Source organism: Ranitomeya variabilis, chromosome 8 (genome assembly GCF_051348905.1).
Source record: "Ranitomeya variabilis isolate aRanVar5 chromosome 8, aRanVar5.hap1, whole genome shotgun sequence".
Taxonomy (NCBI): domain Eukaryota; kingdom Metazoa; phylum Chordata; class Amphibia; order Anura; family Dendrobatidae; genus Ranitomeya; species Ranitomeya variabilis.
This window is the reverse complement of record NC_135239.1, coordinates 44,998,596-45,023,904: the sequence shown is the minus strand read 5'-3', so window position 1 is coordinate 45,023,904 and position 25,309 is coordinate 44,998,596. Positions and strand designations below refer to the sequence as shown.

Below are 25,309 nucleotides of genomic sequence, written 5' to 3'. Positions count from 1 at the left end.
GTATCTGCAGGAACGCTTGTTTTATGATAATCTTGCAGTCTAAACAGGCTGCCGTCACCTGACAAAGGTGATTGATTGTTTGGTGAAATGATTTTTTGTGCAGTACTGTAGATCATCGTTCTTGGACGCACACTGGTGGACACAGAAAAGGGCCTCTGTGCAAGAACAGAATCTGGGCCCTTTGCAGTCCAATAGCTCCTCATAATGTACAATTACACCTATTTTGGGGTTGCTAGTCACCTCCTTATCTCTCGGGCCCCTATGCGGCTGCACAGGTTGCACCAATGGTATGTCCATCTCCCTGGCCCTGTGTAGTCAGGACTCACAGTGGTGAGAACAATGGCCGCCTATGTGTACTGAGAGATGTATTACACGTTGTTCAGTGTGCATCCGTAGGGTGGTCGGCCTCTGTATGGAGGCTATTAGATGACCACCAATCAGCAAAGAAGAAGCTGATCAGAGGTCATTAGTGCTGTCGGCAGTTCATCAGATAAATGGACCCTTAGTTATTATAATTCAGCAGAAAGCAATGTGCAGAGAAACAAACAGCTTGTAAAAGTCAAACAGGGAAAAAATAAACAATAGTAAAAACGATTTTTTTGCCCAAAATACATATATTTAAAAAAAATTAAAAAAGCCCCCCCTCCCCCGAGGTGTCCATATTCTGGGCCCCAATAAGAATTCTTCAATGGCCCACTCCACCAGGGGTGCAAAGGTGTATTTTGGTCATTTCAGGCACTCTAGTCTAGTGACCCTATTAATAGTCTTCAGCTGCCGGATCAGAGTCTGGCAACATCCTCCTCCCGGCTGGCCTCCCCCGGTACCTCCTCTGATTAGCAGGCATTGGTCAACATCATGTGTGCATCATACCGGGCCTACTACTAATCAAGAGATGCGCTGGACAAGCCGGCAGGTAGGAGGAGGCTCTCGGGGCTCTGGTCCATGACAAACTAACGCAGATTCTGGACCAGGGTCCTTAAAATCTTTTTTTGCTTAAAGAGCACCTAACACCAGTCTGTGGTTGCAATTTTTTTAAAATTAAAACAGTGAAAATCCCCAGATTGGAGAGTTTTCTAAATATCACATACTAACAACAGAGATCTGAAGTGTCCCTAGCGCTCCCCCGTAAGAGCCTGACTGTTGCTGGAAAGAACAAGACAGAACGTCTGGGTTGTGGAATCCCAGCCTGCAGAACGGGACCCCACAACCCTCGTAATAAAGTACACGGCAGTGCTGGGTTAGTGCAAAGGGAGAGATCTCGCTCTGTCCCTGCTGATGGGGTCGCGTAGGGTTGTGGGACCTTAAACAAAAAGTCCATTCCCAGACCGACAGTGGCCCTAGATACAACTCCTATTCTGTGTATAACATGCTGCGTCTTCGGAGAATGAGATAATGGCCGGTAGACTGTGAGCCCATACTCTGCCCTCTGTACCCGCCTGTCATTGTTATTTCACTGCTATTTCTATCTGTGTTTTGTATGTAACCCCTTCTTGTGGAATCAGAGATGGTCTAAGAATAACTAATAATAATAATGCCATTTTATGTCCCCATATTATACAGACGATTCAGAGGGTGGAGCGAAAAGGCCTCGTACCACGATAACCGCCAAACAGCTGGAGACGTTAAAGAATGCCTACAAGAACTCACCGAAACCGGCCCGGCACGTGCGGGAACAGCTCTCCTCCGAGACCGGGCTGGACATGCGAGTTGTACAGGTACATCGCATACATATATAATAGCCATGTACAACATCAGTTCAGTTAAAAGAAAATAATAAAGAACTTTTTTTATTTTGCACAAAATTCATGAATAGCGTGCGCCATTAAGATGAAAGTCAGACGTGGGTGTTGAGAGCTGGTTCACGCAGCGAGTCCGCCCCATACCCGGCAGGCGATGGCTGTGTATTACAGCCAAGCCATGCCATTAACAAATGCAGGTGCATCTGCAGGTGTTAAGTGCCGCTGTCAATCTCTGATAGAGGCATTTAACACGCTCTGACATGCGTTTGCTTAATTTTTTTTGCCCATCGGTGCACTGTTGATGTGATCGCGGGTCACCGATGGGTTGGCATGACAGCCGTGGGTCAGCTGGTGATCCCCGTGCCTGTCATTACTGAGCTCCTTTGATTTCTGCTACATGCAGCAATTCTGTAGCATCGCTGTAAATAGCATAAGGAATTGGACGATTGCAGCTTCAAGTCCCTTAAGGGGACTAATAAGAACAGTGAAAATTTAAAAAAAAATGTTTTTAGAAATATGAAATAAAAGCCCTGAAAGTTAAATCACCCCCCTATTCCCTCATTGAAAATAAAGATATTTTTTAAAAATACACATATGTGGTATCGCTGCATTCAGAAATGTCCGATCTATCGGCAAAATTAAATTAACGCCATAATTTATATTTTTCCACTAAAAAATGCTGCCACAAGCGATCAAAAAGTCACAAAAAATGTCGTCTCGTCCCGCAAAAAATACGTCATTGCACTGCACCGCTCCATCGATTGAAAAATTAAAATGTTACAGGTCTTGGAAATGACGACACAACTAAAATTTTTTTTGCAAACTTCAGATTTTTTTTAACCACTAAAATAATAATAAAAAAATGGACATGTTAGGCATCGTTGAAATCGTGCTGATGAGAATAATCATATTGCATTGTCATATTTACTCCAAAATGTACAATTCCCCAAAAATAATGTCAGAATTGAGTTTTTTTTTTCACAATTTATCTCCACTTGGGTTTATTTTCCCATTTTCCAGTACACAATGTGATAAAACAAATGGTGTCATTCAAAAGGACAACTCGAGCAGCAAAAAAAAAAAGCTCTTGTACGTCTATGTGGAATAAAAAAGTTATGGATCTGGGAAGTAGGGGAGGAAACAACAAAAATGGAAATTGGCCGTGGTGTGAAAGGGTTAAAAAAATTTGCAAACGATGACTTGGTCTTATAGTTTTATGGAGCCTTAATGTGACCTTCCCTTCTCAGGTCTGGTTCCAGAACAGAAGAGCTAAAGAAAAAAGGCTGAAAAAGGACGCAGGCCGGCAGCGATGGGGTCAGTTCTACAAAAGCGTGAGGAAATCACGGGTGGGAAAGCCGGGGAAGGAGAGTTCTGCAGAGGATTGTGGAGTCAGCGACAGCGAATTAAGCTACAGAGGTAAATAGTAAATTATTACATATCTCAAGGGCAAAGCATCTCCGCATTCATAAGCCGAGAACCCCCTACAAATTATATCTAAGTACCCCCAAGCGGTGACCATACTCATAGACCATGTAACCTCTAGGGTGCACATTGGGTTTCAGAAAATCTCATTGTCACGTGTTGATTCTTTAATCCATTATCAATACAAATTTATAATTTGAGAATTCCATCATCATTATTTTTGGATGACACCTGCTTCCCAAATTTTTAAAAAACCTTTATTTTAGTCCACAATAACTATGTTAAAAAGGTAAATCCTATCACTTAAGTTGTACTGAATAAAAAAAAAACAAAAAAACAAATGTCTAGTTTGGTTCAATAGCGCCACACCTGCCTACGGGTTGTGTGTGGTATTGCAGGTCACATTATTTACTTCAGTACCGCTCAACCGATGGACAGGTGATGTTTCTAGAAGTAGGCAGCCTCGTTGTTATGATTTGGTACCACCTCTTTAAAAGTACAGTTAGAATATTCATATCCACTTTAGAGATTTTACTATTTTAAAGGGAATGTTTAATCAGAAATTGAGGTATTGTTTAAGTCAGGTTATTGTGTTAGATGTAAAATATATTTTAAAAATAAAACTTGCAATGTTTCTCACTGTGTTCTGGGGCTTGTTCAGATTCTAACTTTCCATGGTTTCAGGAAACAACACATGTACATAGCCACAATGATCAGACTCAGACACTATCTTTCATATTGTAGAATCTAATGAGCGTGTGCAAAGGTGATTGTCAGGGAGGAGGGTCAGCTTGACATCACCTATTGTCATTGGTAGATTCTTTATCATCTTAGTATAGAGGTATTACCATCATTGTAATGCTGCCTCTGATGATAATGAACCTGCTGAAAACTCTTCCTAAAAGGAAAGAATGAGTTTAAAAAAAAAACAAAAACCAGTAACCAGTGTGAAAATTGCAAGATTAGCATTTTAATTTTAATTTTTTTTTATAATTAAAATCACAATATTTTGTATAAAAAAAAATTAACACAAGAACCTGATTTAAATAACGGGTCACATTCTGACAACACATTCCCTTCAAATGGTAGAAGCCCATAAACGGCCATAAAAATATTCTGCTTGCGCGCCGTTAACTTCATGATGCCAGTAGCTGGCTCGGAATCAAGAAACATCTGGAATGCTGAAGTCGGTCCATTTTAAAAAGTGCAAAGCGATTCACCAAAGCCCTAAAGTTCCGGTGAGTTATGGGAGTTCATGCTGTGTTCCCATGAAATATAGCGCATTGTAATGAACTTTGTATTTGTCGGCCACTTTCCAGAGCTGCGGGAAAGTTGTAGCCACAACGGAGCTGACAGCAATCGGTAGTTACAAAGGCCCTCTCCATCTCCAGTAAATACCTGAGCAGTATTCCCTGCAGTCCATTCGTCAAACACGGCCGTGAACCAGGCAATTGATCAAATAAATAAGGACGCAGAAGGACGATTAATCATCCCTCTGGTCCAGCCATCAACTGGTTTATGATGATTTTTGTGCGTGCGGAATATTAAACAGCTTATAATTCACAGCTGCCGCCTATTATTTTATATCAGACTAATTTCTTCATTATATCTATGCTTTAGTATACTATAAAGAAGAGCTTTATACTGTGACTTGTCATGTTTAATGACATAGTAAGACTGTCCTGGAACCTCAGCCCCTGGCCGACGTTCAACCACGGAGAGACACAAATCCATTCTTTATATACTGGATTCCAGATCTTATCGGAGAGAAAGCGATTTCTAGTAATAATTTACCTTCTCTTCTTATTTATTGTTTTACTATTACAATTTTTTTTAAATTATTTTATTATTATTATAGTATTATTTCACCAATACATAACAGTCCAATTAAAGGGTTATTCCCATTTTAGAATAGGTAATAAGTTGCTATGCATTGGGGCGATCCCCGACAATCCTAAAAAAGAAGCCCCGAAGTGCCCTGATGGTTGTTGCATGCATTTATTCTCTAGGACTCTGTCTCTGGCAGTCCCATAGAGAATGAATGGAGTGGTGGCACGTATGCACAGCCTTAGCTCCTTTCAAAGGGGGCATTTTGGAGCTTTGTTCTCAGGATTGGTGGGGGTCTCCTAGTGCTTAGCAGGTTAATCACCTTTCCTGGGCCATAAGATGAACATAACACTTTACAGGAGTTGGTTGTCCGGGCTTGGAGCTCAAGTTTGCATCCAGTCCTCACAACATGCACAGTGCCCGCTGTCAGGATTATCCAGTGCCGGGAGCAGGCAGGCCTCTGATTAAAAGTAGGTGATTTGCATACATACAGTCACATGCCGACTAGACGTGTGCGACCTCACTCAATGAAGTATATTATATTGCCGGTCTAGTCGGAATGTGGCCGGAAGTATGCAAATTGTATACAAGACCGCCCGCTACCAGCGATTCCTGACAATGCACGCTGTAAGGATTCCCAAGTCTGCAGTCACATAGAGTGACTGCAGACTCGAACCGTGAGTCTGAACAACCACTTTAAACTAAAAAAATATGCTTCTATTAGGCCGGTTTCACACGTCAGTGGCTCCGGTACGTGAGGTGACAGTTTCCTCACGTACCGGAGACACTGACACACGTAGACCCATTAAAATCAATGCATCTGTGCAGATGTCATTGATTTTTTGCGGACCGTGTGTCCGTGTGCCAAACACGGAGACATGTCAGTGTTCGTGGGAGCGCACGTATTAGACGGACCCATTAAAGTCAATGGGTCCGTGTAAAACACGGACCGCACACGGACGGTCTCCGTTTGCAGTCTGTGCCGTGCAGGGGACAGCGCTACAGTAAGCGCTGTCCCCCCACTGGTGCTGAATCCGCGATTCATATCTTCTGTGCAGCAGCGTTTGCTGCAGAGAAGATATGAATAGTAGTGTTTAAAATACAGATCTATGTGTCCGCCGCCCTCCCACCCCCTGTGCGCCCCCCCCCCCCCGCTGTTCTGAAAATACTCACCCGCTTCCCTCGTTGGCTGTCGCTGCTTCCTGGTCTGGCCCCATCTTCTCCTGTATGCGGTCACGTGGGGCCGCTAATTTACAGTCATGAATAGGCGGCTCCATCCCTATGGGAGGTGGAGCTGCCTATTCATGACTGTAAATGAGCGGCCCCACGTGACCGCATACAGTAGAAGCCGCGGCCATGACAGGAAGCAGCGACAGCCAACGAGGGAAGCGGGTGAGTATTTTCAGAACAGCGGGGGGTGGGGGTTTGGGGGCGCACAGGGGGTGGGAGGGCGGCGGACACATAGATCTCTATTTTAAACACTATTATTCATATCTTCTGTGCAGCAAACGCTGCTGCACAGAAGATATGAATCGCGGCTTCAGCACCGGATGCTGGTACGTGTGGTACCCAGCACGGTGCGTGTGGTACCCAGTGGGCACACGGGCGGCACACGTGTGCCGCAAGTGTGCCACACTGATGTACACAAGAAACGTAGGGGCACACGGACACGGATAATTCCGGTACCGATTGTTTCCGGTACCGGAATTATCTGGACGTGTGAGACTGCCCTCACATGCATCTAAATGATTCTTTCTCAGTTCCTGATTCAGGACCCTGATGCATATTTATCAGAATTGTTTTCTGCCTGGGTTACACGATCTCTGTTGTTTTACTTTTATGTACAGAAAGTGATAACAACTCATTTTCACTCTCACATTGTACAATCTACAGTGGCCAAAGATTTGCATCATTACATTTTGATAACTGAGCCCACAGTATAACGCCTATCTTTCCTTATTGTGGACTGAATCTGAAATTACCTAAGCTCTTTTAAAAACTTTTTACATATTTGAAATAAATGAAGAAACTTTTTTTTTGTATCTTACACCTTTGACATTGTGTATTTTTATTTTTTACCCACAGATGAACAGATTTTGTCAGAACTGGGATCGACGGCCGGTATTTACAGTACAGGAGGGGACCTTGTGAATGTGCCTCTAGTCAATGGAGGCTTTACAATAGATGCAACAGGACAATCCTACCAGGAACTTCATGATGGTAGCCCCTATGATATCCCACAGTCGCCCTCTTCTATTTCATCCCTTCCATCCCATGGGTTACCATACAACCTGGACAATGCAGGAGGGCTTCTCAACCACCCTCCTTTACGAGCACTACCGGCTGCTCCGACCTCCGACATCTCCACAGAAAGCAGCATGGGCTATCCAGACTTCCCAACCAGTCCAGGTTCCTGGTTAGATGACATGGACCATCCTCCCTTTTAAAGTAAAGGGATTGGGATCTGACCTTCTAGATGATCATCGAGTTTGCCAAACTCTGCAGACACCACGCTCAGCCTTTGGAAATCTCTTAAATAAAATGATATGCCCTCCCACCACTGTTGGACAGTCCTTCTAAACTGACGCCCATAGCAAGACGAATTGGAGACGGTGATGTAGAGTGGTGGAGCTCCCTTAGACAATGCTCGGTAAAACAATGTATTGATAAAAAGACGAAATGTTTGCACTTCTGTGGGGTCTGAATCTCCCTACCTAATCCTGGGTGATCAAGAGACATGTCTTCCCACTTTTCTCAGTCCTCAAGAGTTCATGCTCATGAGTATTTGTGTAATCTTGCGACGTGAAAACATCAGAAGGATCAACAAAACCAACGCCTTTATACAAGGCCCAAACCATCAGTTTGACATGCAACCGACAATCTATACCCATCATTGCAGCATTTGTTGTGGGACAGCATCATGTTTCTGAATAAATGAAATAGTGAGAGGATTGGATTGGAGTTTATTATCTCATTTCCTAGAAGTGCTTCTATAGTAGGTCCTGGAAACGTACGGTCAGCACCACGGATAGCGGATTGGTATTGGAAGTGGCAAAAGTTACTAAGCCTGTAGTATGTTGCTACAGAGCATATTAACTCAAGGTATCGTGCATTTCCTAAGGGTAAAATCATAGTTCAGTATACAAAAATCATATTGTTAAACTACAAAAATTGTAACAAAATATTGCACATAGCATCATGGAGAAATGACCTTCATGAGATACCACCATTGTATGACTTCTCCCTCCATACAATGTACAAGGATAGAAAAAAATACAGCACTCCGCATCTTAGGCTACTTTCACACATCAGGTTTTTTGTTTCAGGCACAATCCGGCAAGTTTTGAAAAAAACATCCGTTTTTTTTGTGCTGGATCCGTTTTTTTCTCATAGAGTTGTATTAGCGCCGAATTGCGCCTGATGGCCAAACGTTTCATCCGTTTTTTTCCGGATCTGTCCAAATAGTCGTTTCCAGCGGACGGAGAAAACGTCCAGATGAACGTTTTTTCATCCGGCGAAAAAAGCGCAAAGTGACGGAACCGGCCAAAAACGTGTGAAACGGACATGTGAAAAGATGAATCCGGCCTACGATTCCGGTTTTCCAAGCATTTTCCATTGAATTCATGCAGATTTTTCGTTCTGCTCTCTCTCTCTGGTGCCTTGCAAAAAACTTTATTCTCCACTAGTGATGAGCAAGTATACTCATCGCTCGGGTGGTCTCCTAGTATTTGTGACTGCTCGGAGATTTAGTTTTCCTTGCCGCGGCTGCATGATTTGCGGCTACTAGACAGCTTGATTACATGTGGGGATTCCCTAGCAACCAGGCAACCCCCACATGTACTCAGGCTGGCTAGCAGCTGTAAATCATGCAGCTGCTTCGACAAAAACCAAATCTCCGAGCAGTCACAAATAGGGTTGAGCGACCTTTAGTTTTTTAGGGTCGAGTCGGGTTTTGTGAAACCCGACTGCCTTAAAAGTCGAGTCGAGTGAAATCGGCCGACCACAGTGAAAAGTCGGGTTTCGGCCGAAACACGAAACCCAGTGAAGATATTTTCTCTCTCTCTCTCCCCTCCGTCCCAGAACAGAAAATTTCGATTTGCACATTCCAAATCGCTACTGCGCACAAGCGATAACATGACGATAGGCGTTCGCTCCCCTAACACCTATGTCATCACTCTGCCCACGCTCATTCATTGGCTGAAAAAATGGCGCTAATCGCGTCATACGAAACGCGACTTTGGCGCCAAGATCGCGTACCGCATGGCCGACCCCCACAGGGATCGGGTCGGGTTTCATGAGACGCCGACTTTGCCAAAAGTCGGCGACTTTTGAAAATGAACGACCCGTTTCGCTCAACCCTAGTCACAAATACTCGGAGGCCACCTGAGCGTGCTCTGGAAAACCCGAGCAATGAGTATACTTGCTCATCACTAGTGGAGAATAAAGTTTATTGCAAGGCACCAGACAGTGGTGCACAGACCAATATTCAGAGTAAGAGAACTATAGGGACTCGGTGCTTTAATGGACAGGGTCACTCATGTAATGGTAAATCACTTCTCTCAACCATCCCAGATCTAGTGGGACAGTCCTGAATTTGGAGAGCTGTCCTGACTTCAGCTGTTTCTGTGACCTCAGGCCAATGTGGAATACAATGGTGGAGCAGGGAGTCATCAGATCCCTGCTCCACCACTTAGTCTTGGTAGAGACTAAAAGACCTTCTGGTCAGCTGGCCGGCAGCAGAGAATAGCTCATCAGAAAAGCAGGACATAAAGGCAAGTGAGTTGCTTGTGTGGGAGCATCATGCTGCCGGGGATGTACACTGAGGGCATCACACTGTGTGTGGGGTACTATAGGGGGTATCTTACTTTGTATGAGGAGGGACTGTGGTGGAATCATACTGTATGTGGGTAGCTGTGTATTTGATGGCATCACACTGTGTATGGGGTACTATAGGGGGTATCTTACTTTGTATGAGGGGGACTGTGGTGGAATCATACTGTATGTGGGTAACTATGTATTTGAGGGCATCGTACTGTGTGTGGGGTACTATAGGGGGTATCTTACTTTGTGTGAGGGGTACTGTAGAGGAATCATACTGTATGTGGGTAGCTGTGTATATAGGAACATCATACTGTGTGTGTGGGGGATGTGTTGATCATACTGCTGTTGGGGCCATATAAGGGGTATCATACAAATTTGGAACTATAATGGGCTTCACTTGGAGCAATATTTCTGTCTGGGTCATATAAAGAATTTGGCGAGGTTAGTGAAGTGGCTTTCCATGAAATAAAAATTTCCAGGGTACCCCTTGCTACGCACTGTATCCTTCTTATCTTGCAATATGTGTGTGTGTGTGCGTGTGTGTGTGTGTGTGTGTGTGTGTGTGTGTGGGGGGGGGGGGGTAAATTGGTAATTTTCAAAATACTGTTCCAAAAATGCTTTCAATAGCAAGTAGATTATTTTAACCGATAAAAGGTAAGTCAATTGGTAAATCCGTTTAGGATTTGATTCCTCATTGGACCATTAAATTTTTAATTTTGAGAATCCATTTCGGTGGCTTTTCTTATTAATTCTCCAAATGGATTCTATGGGATGTGAAACAGGAAAAAAAACCTTTTTTGTTCTTATTGTCATTAAGAAATAATAATTACACAAGGATGAAAGGGGCTGTCTGTTATGGAAAATACGTTTTTGTTATAAGGTTCCACTGAAAGGTTCCTTACAGCCATTGGTCATATTTTACATCATTACATTTCCCTGAAGAGTCAGCAGGGGAAACATTGAAGAATAATTCCCATCTCTGCCTTTCATGGACCAAAATATTTCCATCCAGGCTTCAACCACTGGTGGTCGAGATGCAGAAACAGGTAAGAACGGCTGAGCTACGCCATTTCTAACACTCCCAAAGAAATGAATAGGAGTTCTGAAAATAACCTGGTCGGACGCTCTTGGTCGTTGCTGTAGCTCAGCCGCTAAAGGTCTGAACTTGGAGTTCTTCTTGTCTAGGTCATAAAAAGCTGAGATTGCATTCAATGATCTGTCCTTCAGAGAGAAATGCAGTTTGTGACCATTATCTGGCTAATTTATGGTGGTGCCCAGTTAAGGTATAGCATTCATTGACTGTCGAACATATTGTGTTGGTTGTCCATTGTACCCAGTAGTATTTTGCTTCCAATGTTACTATGTAAATGTGGCCATGGATTACATGCATTATTTTCACTGCTGACTTTGCGATCACATTGGATCTGCAGAACATCCTAAATGTGAACTATTTAATGTTGGTCTTAATATAGTGCTTGTTCTACACTAATTAAATATGGTAAGTGCTTTCTCAGGCAAACGTTTTAGGACGGTTTAGTAAAAATCTGCCACATGGTGTTCCAATCAATACAAGATAATTACCACTAAGTACAAATGTCAGGAGAGAGAATTGTTAGGGAGATGGTCAGGAAAGTAAATGGGAGCAAGGGAAATGTATAGAAAAGTAGCAGCTGTACCATTCCAGAGCATGGCGCCTTACAATCATGGCTTGCTCCAACGTCTTCTGTCGGTACAGAGGTACTCTCTGTAAGAAGCATCTCTTCTAGGAGAGGACACCTTCATGTATTTGGCACCACATGGAGGTCTCTTTACTCCATACAGCCTTAGGGTATTGCGGTACAGGCTCGGTGCACCCAACAATGCCGCATGCATGAGGCCATATGGATGGATCCATGGCAGTATGGACTAATTTCGCAAGTTATGCGTTAATATCTTTTTTTTTCAGCAGCCCAGAAGAAGGCATGAACGTCTCATATGGGATTAGAAACTGATATCTAACTTGATTACTGTGGCGCTGCATCGACATCAGTAATGCCAGATCCTTAAGAAGATTCTCAAAAATAACCTTTGGCCATATGGCCATCATAAAGAGGGGACTCCATTTGGGATCCCCTCTATAAGCCTTAATGGAGATCAGTTTTGAATGGTCACCATGTCAGGTTGTGTTCCCACGATGAGTTTTTGAAGCCGCCTCTTACAGTTCCAGCAAAGTGGATGGAATTTGTAGAAATCTCGTGTCCGCTGTGCCTTTTTTTGACTCTGCGTAATGTGACCTGCGGTGCGTGTTTCACACCCACAACATCTTAATCTTCCTTGCGAGTACACCAAGTTTTAGGTGCAGATTTCCCCCATAAATTGAGTTTTTTTTAAATCAAAAACGCTGACAAAGTACTAAAAAAAGACACCCAAGTGTCTTCTTTTGAGCCTTGTAAAGTATAGATTGTCTGCGGAGCGGAAGCTGCCTGAAGAATGGACCGGTCACCACTTTTAACCAGTTTGGAAACCGTATATCTGAAGATCTAAACGGAGAGCGAAACATCATATATATATTCACTGTGGATTGCAAATAAATCATCTTTTTTGTACATTATGTGCCAAGTTCGGCACAAGAGTGTCGTACTCTGCTGCTACATGTCGGCGGAGCGGAAGCTGCCTGAAGAATGGACTGGTCACCACCTTGGAAACCTGAAGAGGTTAAAAGACACTGAAAACCCTGAGTATGTGCATAGCTGTTAGGCTCACACAAATTGGCCAATTTCTGTGCCAAGTATCTTAATTTTTTGAACATGTTTTCTACGGCAGTAATGCAGTTCCAATGTCATATAGTCAATGTTTACACATTATAGAGTGCAGTTTTAATTTGTTATATAGAGTGGTTCTCTTAGTTTGCTCCTGTTCACACTTGTCTTTTTCTTATTGAAAGTACCGGTCAGTTTTTTTTTTTTTTTTTATATTTTTACATAGACATTTGAAAAAAAAAATTTGCATGAACATTCCCTAATCCTACATTTCCCCTACAGTGGCTGTTGCAGAAAAATGGCCTTCTCCGTGGCAAAGTGGTTTGGACCCCAATAATCGACAGACAAGTTCCTGTTAAGCTAGATTTCTGTCGTTTAGTAAAGTGGCCCTTCTGAAAAGGGGAAAATTATCGATATAATTGGCAATAATTTCTAGGCATCTTGATATAGATGAGAAAAACTAGAGGCCCTGAATATGTCCGTTATGGAGGTTGCGTGACCCTGCATCCTACACGGATGAAAACCAATGGAGATTAGGCAGCAGGATTGGTGACCCCAATACTGATATTAAAGTTCCCTCTCTAGCACGGAGCCATCTCATAATGATGCTTTCATATTACCAAGCATTATGTCCTATATAGCACATTGCCAACCTGACTCAGCACTAGATGTGCCCGTCACTGACACAGCACAATCCTACTCGTGTGCACGGCTCGTCCAGCAATGTCCTGCATAGTGGCATTATTCTTCATAATGGTTTCAGTGACAATCCTGAACTAAAGCCTCCACTAATTAACTATTCACAGTAGATTCACATAGGACCTCATCCTTCTGGATGAAAGGGCGCAATGACGCATCATAGCTGCTGTTGTGTCTTTCCATGCAGACACTGAGGATCTGTATCGGAAGTGTATATACTGCACAGAGACTACACAGTGTCCGTCTCGTGAAGGAGAAATCTGGGAACTTTTTGAAGTCCCAGTCAATGAAAAATAAGCCTTATCATATTAATGTTCTGGCGATCCCTGAGGATGAGATTTGTTATAAAAGGGGTCGTCTGCTTTAGAAAACCAATTTTCATATACCCTATGAAGCAGTCAATTTTATTGAGTGATTATTTTGCTCAAATATAAAACAAAGTTCAGTGAGTGGATACCAACAGGACACAGAATACAACTGTGGCAGAGAAGAGAGCCACCGGCTCCCAGCTCCACCACTTAATCAGGCAGGACAGACGGCTTCCTGAGGCCAGGGCCATGAAGGAGACGGGAGGCTATCGGCCTGTGCCAGAGACTACAAGGGAGGACCCATTACACCAGAGGTGTCAAACTGCATTCCTCGAGGGCCGCCAACAGGTCATGTTTTCAGGATTTCCTTGTATTGCACAGGTGATAATTAATCACCTGCACAGAATGATTCCAGCACCTTGTGGAATGCTAAGGAAATCCTGAAAACATGACCTGTTGGCGGCCCTCGAGGAATGCAGTTTGACACCTCTGCATTACACCATCAACAGAGAGGGTAAGGTTTTGTTCCTTGGCCAGGCACGATCAGGGCATTATTATTACAGAGGGATTAATTTCCTTAGGAGACACAGAGTAGCTTTATTCCTGAGCAGGGATGGATGCTACTGCTTGGGTATATGGAAGAGAGGACTCTGAAGAGGGTGCTGTAAAAGCGATGAGCTAAAGATGTGTGTGTTACATTCTGAAGAAACAAGCAACAGATGGAAGAAGTGGTCATAGCGGTCGAAATGGGAAAGTTAATGACTACCATCAGCGAGAACATCACTGGTGAGTCACTGGATTCCTCTGTACAGTATACAATATATGGTCTGCAGTGTAATGGTATAAAGCCGATATCTCCCAATATATGGTCACTCTATGGTGGTAGTATCAGTCTCAGTACAGTGGTTATTGGTTAATGATCAGTATAGTCGTAGTATATGCTGATAACGTGGTTAAGGTATGGCGCTATTATATAACTCTTAGAAGGCAGTGTTGATGGTAATATCGGTCTTGGTAGTCATGATTGGCAGTGATCAGTATGGTGGCATTATTCAGTCATTATGTGGCGGTCATAGCGTAGCAGTATGATTTACTCTTGTGTAACGGTGGTATTATTGGTGTTAGTATACGGAGCGGTGACTGAAGCCAATCTTCATACTTGCCATCATGGGAAGTACGTTTGGGGGGACAGCATTGGCCTATGTGATTTTAAATATCAGGGTTAAATTATAGCACTAGGCCCACCCGGAACTGATGCTTATAATTAGAGAGAAAAAAAAATGTGACCAGCAATACAGGACACAACCCACTGAAAAGTGTAACCCTGTTTCCGGGGGGGGGGGGGAAAGATTTTTTTCTTATCCTGACAATCCCTTTAAAAGCAGTGATGTCCCTTCAATAACATACATCACAGCAGTAGTCAATAAATGTGGTCAGTGGCTGTGCCGAGGTGGACGGTACAAGCCATTGAGCTCAGCGTTTGGCTACAACAGTGATCCGCGTTGCCGATATGATGTCACCGCTGCAGCACTGATACAGAGATTCCAAAAGCGGTGGGTAATTGGCGCTGGGATGGGGAAGTGCGAGAACCTGACCTGTTAGTTGTTGGGCATTTCACAGTGTTTGGGTCCACTTTCCTGAAAGTGGAAAACCCCTTTAAGCTTATCCTGTAGCAATATCAATGGTTCTACTAACACAGGCGGTTTTTCTTTTACCCTAACACAGCATTATTGAGCCTGACATGGCCACATGAAGCCCGGCACGAAGGTCTCGTATTAATGTTTGGAACTTTCGAAGCCACAAGACAGATCGAGCGCTCCCCCTCCCGTCCCCACCACTGCAGATGCCGGTATCAGCCTCTCTTTGGGTTTTATTTATATCATCTTTTTTTAATCATTTTAACATTTAATGCTCCTCAATTAAAGTGTTTTTAGAGTGGATCCAGCTTAAATTGTGCATTAAGCACTTTGGTTAACGGTAGTTAAGGGCAAGGAGAGGGATTATGGTTGAGCATGTGTGCGTGTCAGAGTATATATATGTGCAGAGCGCTCTGCTGTAAAGCAGATTATGCTGCGGCATTTGCAATGGTTAGGGCAGCTCACAACCCGCATGCATATGGCTTCAGAGAGGCATTAACCCCTTCACTGGATGCAACAGTAATGCATGGTTAGCTCGTATATCGAATACAAAGGATTAGTTCTTCCATCAGAACAGGATCGTGAACAGCTTTTATGCTCATACGGAAGACATTCCTAACGTCACTTTTACATCAAGGTGATTGCAACCAAGGGAAAGATTAGCTGTCAGGAAACCTGCGATCTAAGCGACGTTGTCAGATACATTCAACAGCAGGTTAACGTCTCACTATAGACATGATCTGGAGATTTTACAATTTGATTGAAAGTTTGATCCGAGAAATGTATAGTCATGGCTGAAAATGTTGGTACCCTGGATATTCTCATGGAAAATTAAGTATTTCTGCCAGAAAATTATTGCAATCACACGTTATGTTATACACGTGTTTATTTCCTTTGTGTACTGGAACACAAAAACACAGAACAAAATAAAATAAAAGACAAATTGGACATAATTTCACACAAAACCCGATATGGGCTGGACACATTTGTTGCGACCCTCAACTTAATATTTGGTTGTAAACCCTTTGGAATAAATAACTGCAATAAATCCCTTCCTGTAACCATCAACAAGCGTCTCACACCTCTCAACTGGAATTTTGGAGCACTCTTCTTTTGCAAACTGCTCCAGGTCTCTCATGTTGGAAGATGCCTTCTCCCAACAGCAATTTTAAGATCTCTTCACAGGTGATCAATGGGATTTATATCCGGACTCATTGCTGGCCACTTCAGGACTCCCGAGTGCTTTGTTTCCATCCATTTCTGGATGATTCATGAAGTATGTTTGGGTCCATTGTCCTGCTGGAATACCAATGACTTAGAATGCAAACCTAACGCTCTGACTCCGGGCACTACATTGAGACCCCAAATTATTTGGTAATCTTCAGATTTCATGATGCCTTGCACACAGTCAAGGCACCCAGTGCCAGAGGCCGCAAAACAATCCCAAAACATCTTTGTGTCTCCACCATATTTGACTGCAGGTACTATGTTTTCTTTGTAGGCCTCATTAAGTTTTCTTGTAAACAGTAGAATGATGTGATTTACCAAAAAGCTTTATCTTGGTCTCATCTGTACACAAGACACTTTCCCAGAAGGATTTTAGCTTACACACGTAAGAACACGTATTGACCACATAAGAACCCATATTGTTGCAATTTGTTACCATCTTTTCAGTTAGCCATTAAAAAGCATCAACCACTGAGGAGTCTCAATTCTAAATGGCTTACACAAGTACATTTTGGCAAACTGAAGTCTAGCTTTTTATATCTCTGTGTCTCCTGTCATAGCATTTAATTTCATTCAAATGTTGACGGATAGTTCACGCTGACACTGATGCACCCTGAGCCTGCAGGACTGCTTGAATTACTTTGGAGCTTGATTGGGGCTGCTTAGCCACCATCATTTTTTCTCTGCCGTTGACATCCAGGGAGATTAGCAACAGTGCCATGGGTTACAAACTTTTTGATTATGTTGCGCACTGTGGACAAAGGAACATCAAAATCTCTGGACATGGACTTAATACCTTGAGATTGTTGATATTTTTCAACAATTTTGGTTCTCAAGTCCTCAAACATGTCTCTTCTCCATGCTTAGTGTGGCTCACACAGACACACAATGCAAAGAATGAGTCAACGTCTCCCCTTCTTATCTTATTTTAGGTGGAATTTTCATATTGCCCACATCTGTTACTTGCCATAGGGGAGTTTGAATGAGCATCACATGCTTGAAACAAAGTTGTTTACCCACAATTTTGGAAAGGTGCCAACAATTTCGTCTGGTCCATTTTTAGGGGTTTGTGTGAAATTATGTCCAGTTTGCCTTTTTTCCCTCTATTTTTTGTGTTGTTCCAATAAAGGAAATAAACTTGTGTACAACCAAACATGTGTAATTGTAATAATTTTTTGGGAAAAATGCTAAACAATTTATAGAGTTCCAACACTTGCGGCCATGACTGTACATAAATCAAACACTATATTAATCATTATAGCTATCATTTTAGCTACACTGATGGGGAGCACCACCTTAAAAGAACCAAAACATTTTTATTTTTCCATTAGTGGAGGAAAAAAAAAAATCATTTTTTTTTCTTTACTGAACTTTTACATTTTTTTTAAGGTCCTTTGTACTTGAACAGGCAACAAATGCACAGTCACTCTGCAGTAGCCAAGTATTGAAGTAAAGAGGCATCTGATTAGCGGAGACATTTCTTTTAGGATATATTACAAAGTTTATTACTTTTGCATGCATCAATGAACGGGGGAATAAGTTGAAACAATAATTACAGCTTAATTAAAAAACAAAACATGTGAAGGCCAGAAAGGATTAACTCGTGGTCAGCTTTATTTTCCAAGGTGTTAAAGGCTTGGAGGTTTGTCATGTTCACCGAATGAGGCATGTTGCTTTAACATATGTGAAATTTCTTTGTTATCTGTGACTTCATGTGGCTGGAACCCATCTTTGTCCACAAGAGAGGTGTCCGCGCCGTGGTCCAAGAGCAGGTCCACTATATCGGCAAATTCGCAAGCAGAAGCTGCAAGAAGCAAAACATTTACACAAATGAACAATATGATACAAAAAGTAAAAATTACCGGTATATAAGTAATCTACACACAGTGTGCAACAGGCTCAAGGTGCACCAAGGGATTTGTAGTCATGCTTGTTAAATCCACATTCTCCCTCCCAATAACATCATACTGGTGTTAGCTACTGCGCTTCCACTATTTATAACAGCAAAATACAGCAATCAAATAACCAAAAAATGTAATAACCAATCTGCACTGATTGGATTTGCTTTTGCCACACAGTGTCTTGGGAACAATACTGTATAATTTTGACTGCCCCTGACGGATGCCTAACAGTGGTGTCCGTCAGCCATAGACTTCCAATAGCTTTTTTTTTACTGGATCCAGTAGGATGGAAATGCATAGTTTACTATGCTATTACATTTATTACATAAAAAAAAAAAAAAAAGTAAAACGGGAGTCAAAAAGACATTTTTTTGCCTCTTTATGGCAACATACCTTAATGGAAATCATCAGCAGGGTTTTGATACCTCATCTGACAGCAGCCTGATGTAGGCAAAGAGAAGCTGAATCCAAAGATGTATCATTTAGTTTACTGGGTGCAGCCATTCTAACACAGTTTGTAGATTTAGCATTACAGCAGAGCTGAGAAAGCTAGCCCCGCCCTCTGTGTGCATTGTCTATAGACAGTGAGCTGCCTATCAAAGGAGGGGGCGTGTCAGACTAGCATGCACAGGCTGCTGTGTCCCAGCTATGATAAACTCCTGGTGCTAAAACAATCATTGCAAGGAAACAAAATCTCGGAGACTGATAAGAGGCAATGCTGAAATCTGAGTTTTAACCCCTACCTCATGCCAAAATCTGATGATAAATTCCTTTTAAATATATTTTCAAAAACGCTTCATTTTGTTTAACAATTTCCCATTTCATTATCCAAAGAAAACAAGGAAAATGTTCCCACTGGTCACTAGACCTTATACTAGACTCATGCTTCCTTTTCTGACTTTTCGTCAGTCCCATTATCATCACAGACATGATTACAGTGAAAGTCAACATCTTTATATACAGCAGATAACACAGGATCCACCATTCACAATACGCAAAGGTAAAAGCTCTCATCCTGCACATTAATAAAAAAAAATAGGGTCAGAGACAGACTCTTCCTGTTAATGTACGTGTGCCTAAAAGGAAGTAGGAGTCTAATACAGAATCAGTGGCCAGTGAGAAAATTGCAAGATTTTTAATATTCGGATATGAAAAAATACACCGGTATATATTTAAAAAAAAATGCATTTTATATTAAAAAAAAAACAGATTTAAACACGATTCCATTTAACTATTCCCCCCCCACTGAACAGTAGTATGAGGGCTCCCTATTACTCCAGCAAGTCTGTGTGAATGTTGGTCAAGAATGAATGCTGGTGCGTCAAAGAACTTTATGGGTATATATGGAAAATGGCAAGTGTGCTGACTCAACTGGTTCCCCATGGAGCAGCAGCAATCTCTGATCTATACAACTTCCTACCATGGACATGCTGGTGAAGTAAAACTAGGGCACCTTCAACACCAGATCACTGGGTGTCCCAGCCCCCAAACATCTGCACCTATACTTTAGATTGGATATAGGGAGAAGTTAATAGTAAAAATAAAAAATGATGTGACATAAAACATAGACTTCTAATAGAATTAGGCACCTTATATGGGTCTATTTGGTTCATCATTTTGTGATTTGTGTGTGGTTAAAAACTCATACTTTGCTGGTATCAAGCAAACATATTGGTCCAAGAGGGATGAAACTGGTGGAAAACCTTCCAAAGTGCTTCATTTACTAAGTGGCAGATTTGAGCCAGATTGGTCCAGTCAAATGACTGTAAATAAATATTAGCATTAGGCTTCAATTTTGGGGAAAAATATCTCAAGAACAGTAGGTCCTAGATAGCTTAAACCTGTGTAAAACCTTCTGTAGTGCCCGGTATGCCAATGTGCCAAATTTGGTGCTAATTGCTCCAGTCCTTTGACTGTAAATTAAAATTTGCTTTTGAATTGTGAATATTTTGAGAACATAGGTCCTAGACAGCTAAGATTGGTCTAAAACTTTCGGAGGAGTCAGATTTACCTATGTGTCAAATCTTGGACAGATTGGTCCAGTTATTTGGCTGTAAATTAACATTTGCTTTTGTGTTCAGTTCTTTTTGACAACGATAAGTTTAGACAGCTGAAACCGGGTCTGAAACCTTCAGAAGACAGCCTGATTTATCCAGGTCTAGTTTTTAGGCCGTGTATAAAGAATGGGCATCGGAAAATAATTTTTATATTTAAAACGATAGAGAAAAGACCCCAATTAAAAGCCATTATACACTGGTCGATAGCTGAACGAACACTCTTAAGAACGCTTGTTCCCATCACTGGTAAACAGGACAACGGGCCACCAAATCTTAATAGTTGCCTGATAGCTACTTCTATGCAAAACTAAAGGATAATAGTTGTCGGCAGCACAAGTACAAATAGTGTGATGTGCTGTCAAAAACTTTTCGAACTGTATAAGGAACGAACGACCACATTAAGGATTAATCATCCCCAGACTTTTTACATTTTCAAACGGCACTTGTTACGGGCAAAAATATTCCTGTGCAAACTCTGGTGTATATATATATATATATATATATATATATATATATATATATATAAAAAAATCCTCAAACCTTATGATCCATTAATACAGTCATATGTGAATTAGCCTCACATGGCAGTCCAAGCTAAAAATCTGGAGCAGAAATCACAGAATCAGTCTTAGGCTATGTGCACACGTAGGAAATGTGGTGCAGAATTTTCTGCACTAAATCTGCATCTTCTGGCAGAATACGCAGCTGCGGTTTTAATTAGTTTTTTTATGCGTTTTTGTGCGGAATTGATGCGGATTTTGTGCAGTTTTTACCACTGCGGATTTCTATTAATGGAGGGGTGCACAAAAGAAGTGACATGCACTTCTTTGAAATCTGCAGCGTTTCTGCGCAGATTTTTCTGCACCATGTGCACAGCTTTTTTTTTCCCACATTGATTTACATTGTACTGTAAATCACAGTGCAGATCTGCAGCGTTTCTGCAGCAGAAAAATCCGCTGCAGATCTGCACTAATTCTGCACTAAATCTGCATCGTGTGCACACAACCTTAGATGTCTGCCATAGATTCCACTTCAAAAACATGACCGATTACTCCTCTGTGTGAATTTGCCCTAAAGAGATTTTTTTTTTGGTGCAACAGTCCCAACCTCATCCTGATCATCTATGTGAGAGTGAAGCAATATAATCCTTATAATACAGATCGTCAGTGCTGGCAATATCACTACAGTCTAGAGAGTACCGGAATTACACAGCGCAGGCTGCGTCCGCCATGTCCGCCATCCCTCCATCACTAGGAGATCTGTATAAACCTGTACCGGGAGGCCCATAACTTAATGCATGCTAGATGACATTTTTAAAAGGCATCCGGAATATTAGCGCAAATATTTTTTTGTGAAGTGATTGCGATTCCTCTAAGCGATGCAACCACTTTAAAACCCTGATTGCAGCCCTTTTCACAGTGATGACAGCAGAGATGTATACTGCCTCCTCCCCTGCAGCAGATGGGGACTTGTCTGAATCTAACCTCTCCCAGTGCTTGAAATAGACTGATTTCCACTGGGAGATGTCGAAAATAGTATTTTCTACCCTTATTGCAGGGTATCTTCAGAATAGAGGCAGAACCCAAGAGGGAGGGGAGCTGGATGCTGACCTTGGACAGGCACAAGCGAGAAAGATGGATTTACAACCATTTTATGGGGTGCCTGACCTTTGTTATTACTTCTTGCTGTCAGGTTGCAGATAACTCATACAAAAGGATCTGCCCCTGCACAAAGGGTTTAGAGACCGGCAGATGTTACTCCGAGGGTCTACTGCAGTGCACTTCAATCTATAGCAACAGGCCACCCACCCATAGCCGGTTATCTCAAGAGGGTATTTCACAAGTACAGGAACTTCTACATCTTCTCCACCAGTGATCGTGCATACATATAATCTGGGCGAGACTTGTACATGGACATTTGTGCCCCTAGTGAGCACCGATCCAGTGCATTGGCGCTTGTCTAGATGTCCTTTTACATGTGACGATGCAAACTGTATGGGGGTTGTTGGTCTCTGGAGGACATCCGCCAAGTACAGAGATGTGCTGCCGACAACTGTGATTTTTAGGTAGCATAAAGGATTAGATCAACAGTTTTGGTAATTCAATAGTTGATTGCTGCTACATTCGCATGGAACAATCATTAGAAATGTGAGTTTTTACGAAAGCTTGTTTTTCTGTTTAGAGACCTGTGTAATGAAGTATTTCAGGCACTTTGCACATTTTTCGAAAGTTGGTACAGCCTAGGTTACCGGCCACCTTTGCAGTCTGTTGTAGGTGGACAGTTTCCTAGGCAAGGAGCTTGGCTTACAAGTTAATTGCTATGCAGCTCGCTAACACTGCTCTGCCTGCGCTTCTCCGATGCTGAAGAGGAACTTGGGAAAGTGTACAGTTTGGGCCGGCTGATTAGCTATGTTCCGGCCTAAACAATCAATTATTAGAAGTGCAACTTTCCACGGGAAGCAGATAGCCAGGAGGAGGCAATGTAGCAGTGGGCTCCTGAACAGCCCTAATGAAAAAAACCCTCCTAAAAAAAATTGCATAATGCTAATCGTCCCCCACGCACAAAGTGTTAATGTCTTTTTACAATGATGATGTAACAAGTACATATATTGTGATGATAATAATAAACAGGGAGTAAGGAAAATCCTACTTACCGTAATGCAACGGTGTCTGCCCTTCAGCGTCCTGAAAGAACAGAAGAAAAAAAAATCGGATCAATTTTTCTCACAAACCTACATATACCAGTAGTTGTGTAAATGGATTGGCAGGTCTCCGAAAGCTTCCTATAAGTGTCCCTTATTGATAAGCCGTCACATCATAGACCGGGAAAGCATTAATGTATTCTGCGGCTTTATCCTGAGTGACGGATATATAGGAAAACCAAAGCTCTGACACCATCTTGGAATCTTCCCCACACAGCACAGAAGGTGTAACAGGTAGACACAATGATACATTATGCCATCCAATATGCCCAAATAGTGCGGCCACTTCATCGCTAATGTCAACCTGCCCTGAAATCAAGACAGCAATGAAGGCAGGAATGGAGTCTATCCTCTTCAGCAACGAGTCTCGCTCAGAGATTGGCCTGGAGACCCGGTGGGCAATGCTATGAAGAGGACTTCACAAGGGACGGTTAACTTTAAACTTCGTCCCAGGTGGGGTGGCATGACGTACGACAGCCAGTCTTCTTTGGTCTTCATTCCAGGTACACTTAGAGTTCGGTGTTACATGGATTTGGTGGTGGAACAGGTGATATGGCCACTACTCCAAAGTCTCCCAAAAGCAGTTGTTTTCTACAAGACAACACCAGGACGCGTATTGCTCGTGCTACTGTGAGCTGCCTGCTTAGTATAAACGTGCGACAACAGTCTGCAGCAGCATCTAAGGACTTATCTGCCTTGAAGCACATCTGAGATATCATTAGCAGCAATTGCAAAGGGAGCTGCCAGCAGCGGATCTTGACGATTTGCCTAAGTGCATTGAGAGTGGCAGAACTCTCCTCAGAAAACCATTAATAACGTAATTGATAGCAGCCAAGATGTGTAATTGTAGGGATTCTCAGTACTAGATAAATCGAGATGTCCTGAAAATTTAGTTTCCATTTGTTCATCATTTCCATATCATTAACATGTCTATCCACCCTGTGATTTCCATAATTTGACAACTTTTCCTTCTGGATGTTGCAATTTTTTGTGTTGAGGCGTAAGTATGTATATATCTGCTTGCAGTCACCTAATGGAAGCCTTCCATTCCATCCTCCTGGTGAATTGACAGACACACAGGCGATAGATATGGTTTCAGTAGAGATATCCAAGCTCTGTCTTGTAATGAAGCGTACAGCTATCGCCACCATATAACCGGGACAGACTGATATCCACTAGAAATCAACAACAAAGGCTCTTGCTAAATGTAAGCAGGGATCTTAATAATATGTGACGGCACATTACACCTGCAGCAAATCTATTTTCAGAAGTTTTAGAGACATTCACCTGAATGTAACCATGCATGAAATCCATGCACTTGCTGCAGAAACAACCCTGTTTAGACTAATGGATCTTGTTTTCAGGTGCAGATTATTACCGCAGTTGTGTTAATATACCCAAATTGTAAAATTTCTGCCTAAAAGTAACTCATGGTAATTGAAACTGAAACAACCCCTTTAAAAGAGTTGAATTGTAAAGTGCTATGGAATATGTTGGTGCTATGGAAATACAATTATAAATATTAACTGTTAATTCCCTTTTTAGAAAACTTAAGGAACATACAGCTCCTCTGGCTTTCTTGTCTCCCACTTGCGGGTGGGAAATTTGTTTTTACAAGGGCTTTGCAACTGTACTTCTTTAATAAGATGTGACAACCCCTTTAAGCACGATAACCAAATCAGTTATCAATATTCTAATACTAGGTAGCACTGCAGCCTTGCAGCGCTGGAGTCCTGGGTTCTAATCCCACCTTGGACAACATCTGCAAAGAGTTTGTATGTTCTCTCCGTGTTTGCGTGGGTTTCCTCCAGATTCTCCGGTTTCCTCCCACATTCTATAGACATACTGATAGGGAATTTAGATTGTGAGCCCCACAGGGGACAGTGATGATAATGTGTGTGCAAACTGTGAAGCGCTGCGGAATATGTTAGCGCTATATAAAAATAAAGATTATTATTATTATTATTATCACTAACATCCTATTTAAAGCACCACCCAAATGCTCTAAAAAGTTGTCAAGAGTGTCAAATCCCATAGTTTCTCACTTATATCATATTCCCTTGAGTTGCTCTCATGTAAACCTGTGTACGTCTTTTGCATCTTGAGGCGCAAACGCACCACAAACTGAGTTCTATGACAGTCATGAGTTGACATAAATCTACACTATGATCTAGTGAATATTGTGGGCAAGTGGCTGACGATGTTCTGTTCACAGAGTCCCGTCCTCATTTT

The 25,309-nt window shown here is 42.2% G+C and overlaps 2 protein-coding genes across 2 annotated transcripts in view; one reads left to right on the top strand and one right to left on the bottom strand.

The window, feature by feature from the left end:
* Window positions 1-7,932, top strand: part of LHX4 (LIM homeobox 4) — a 66,420-nt gene extending 58,488 nt beyond the window's left edge. The window contains exons 4-6 of the mRNA XM_077278203.1: window positions 1,561-1,715; window positions 2,987-3,155; window positions 7,074-7,932. Coding sequence (XP_077134318.1) covers window positions 1,561-1,715; window positions 2,987-3,155; window positions 7,074-7,435 — 686 coding nt within the window. The 3' untranslated portion in view covers window positions 7,436-7,932. The remainder of the gene's footprint in view (window positions 1-1,560; window positions 1,716-2,986; window positions 3,156-7,073) is intronic.
* Window positions 7,933-17,716: 9,784 nt separating this feature from the next.
* ACBD6 (acyl-CoA binding domain containing 6) overlaps window positions 17,717-25,309 on the bottom strand; it is a 92,769-nt gene continuing 85,176 nt past the window's right edge. The window contains exons 7-8 of the mRNA XM_077277930.1: window positions 23,030-23,060; window positions 17,717-18,222 (exon numbers count right to left, since the gene is read on the bottom strand). Coding sequence (XP_077134045.1) covers window positions 18,047-18,222; window positions 23,030-23,060 — 207 coding nt within the window. The 3' untranslated portion in view covers window positions 17,717-18,046. The remainder of the gene's footprint in view (window positions 18,223-23,029; window positions 23,061-25,309) is intronic.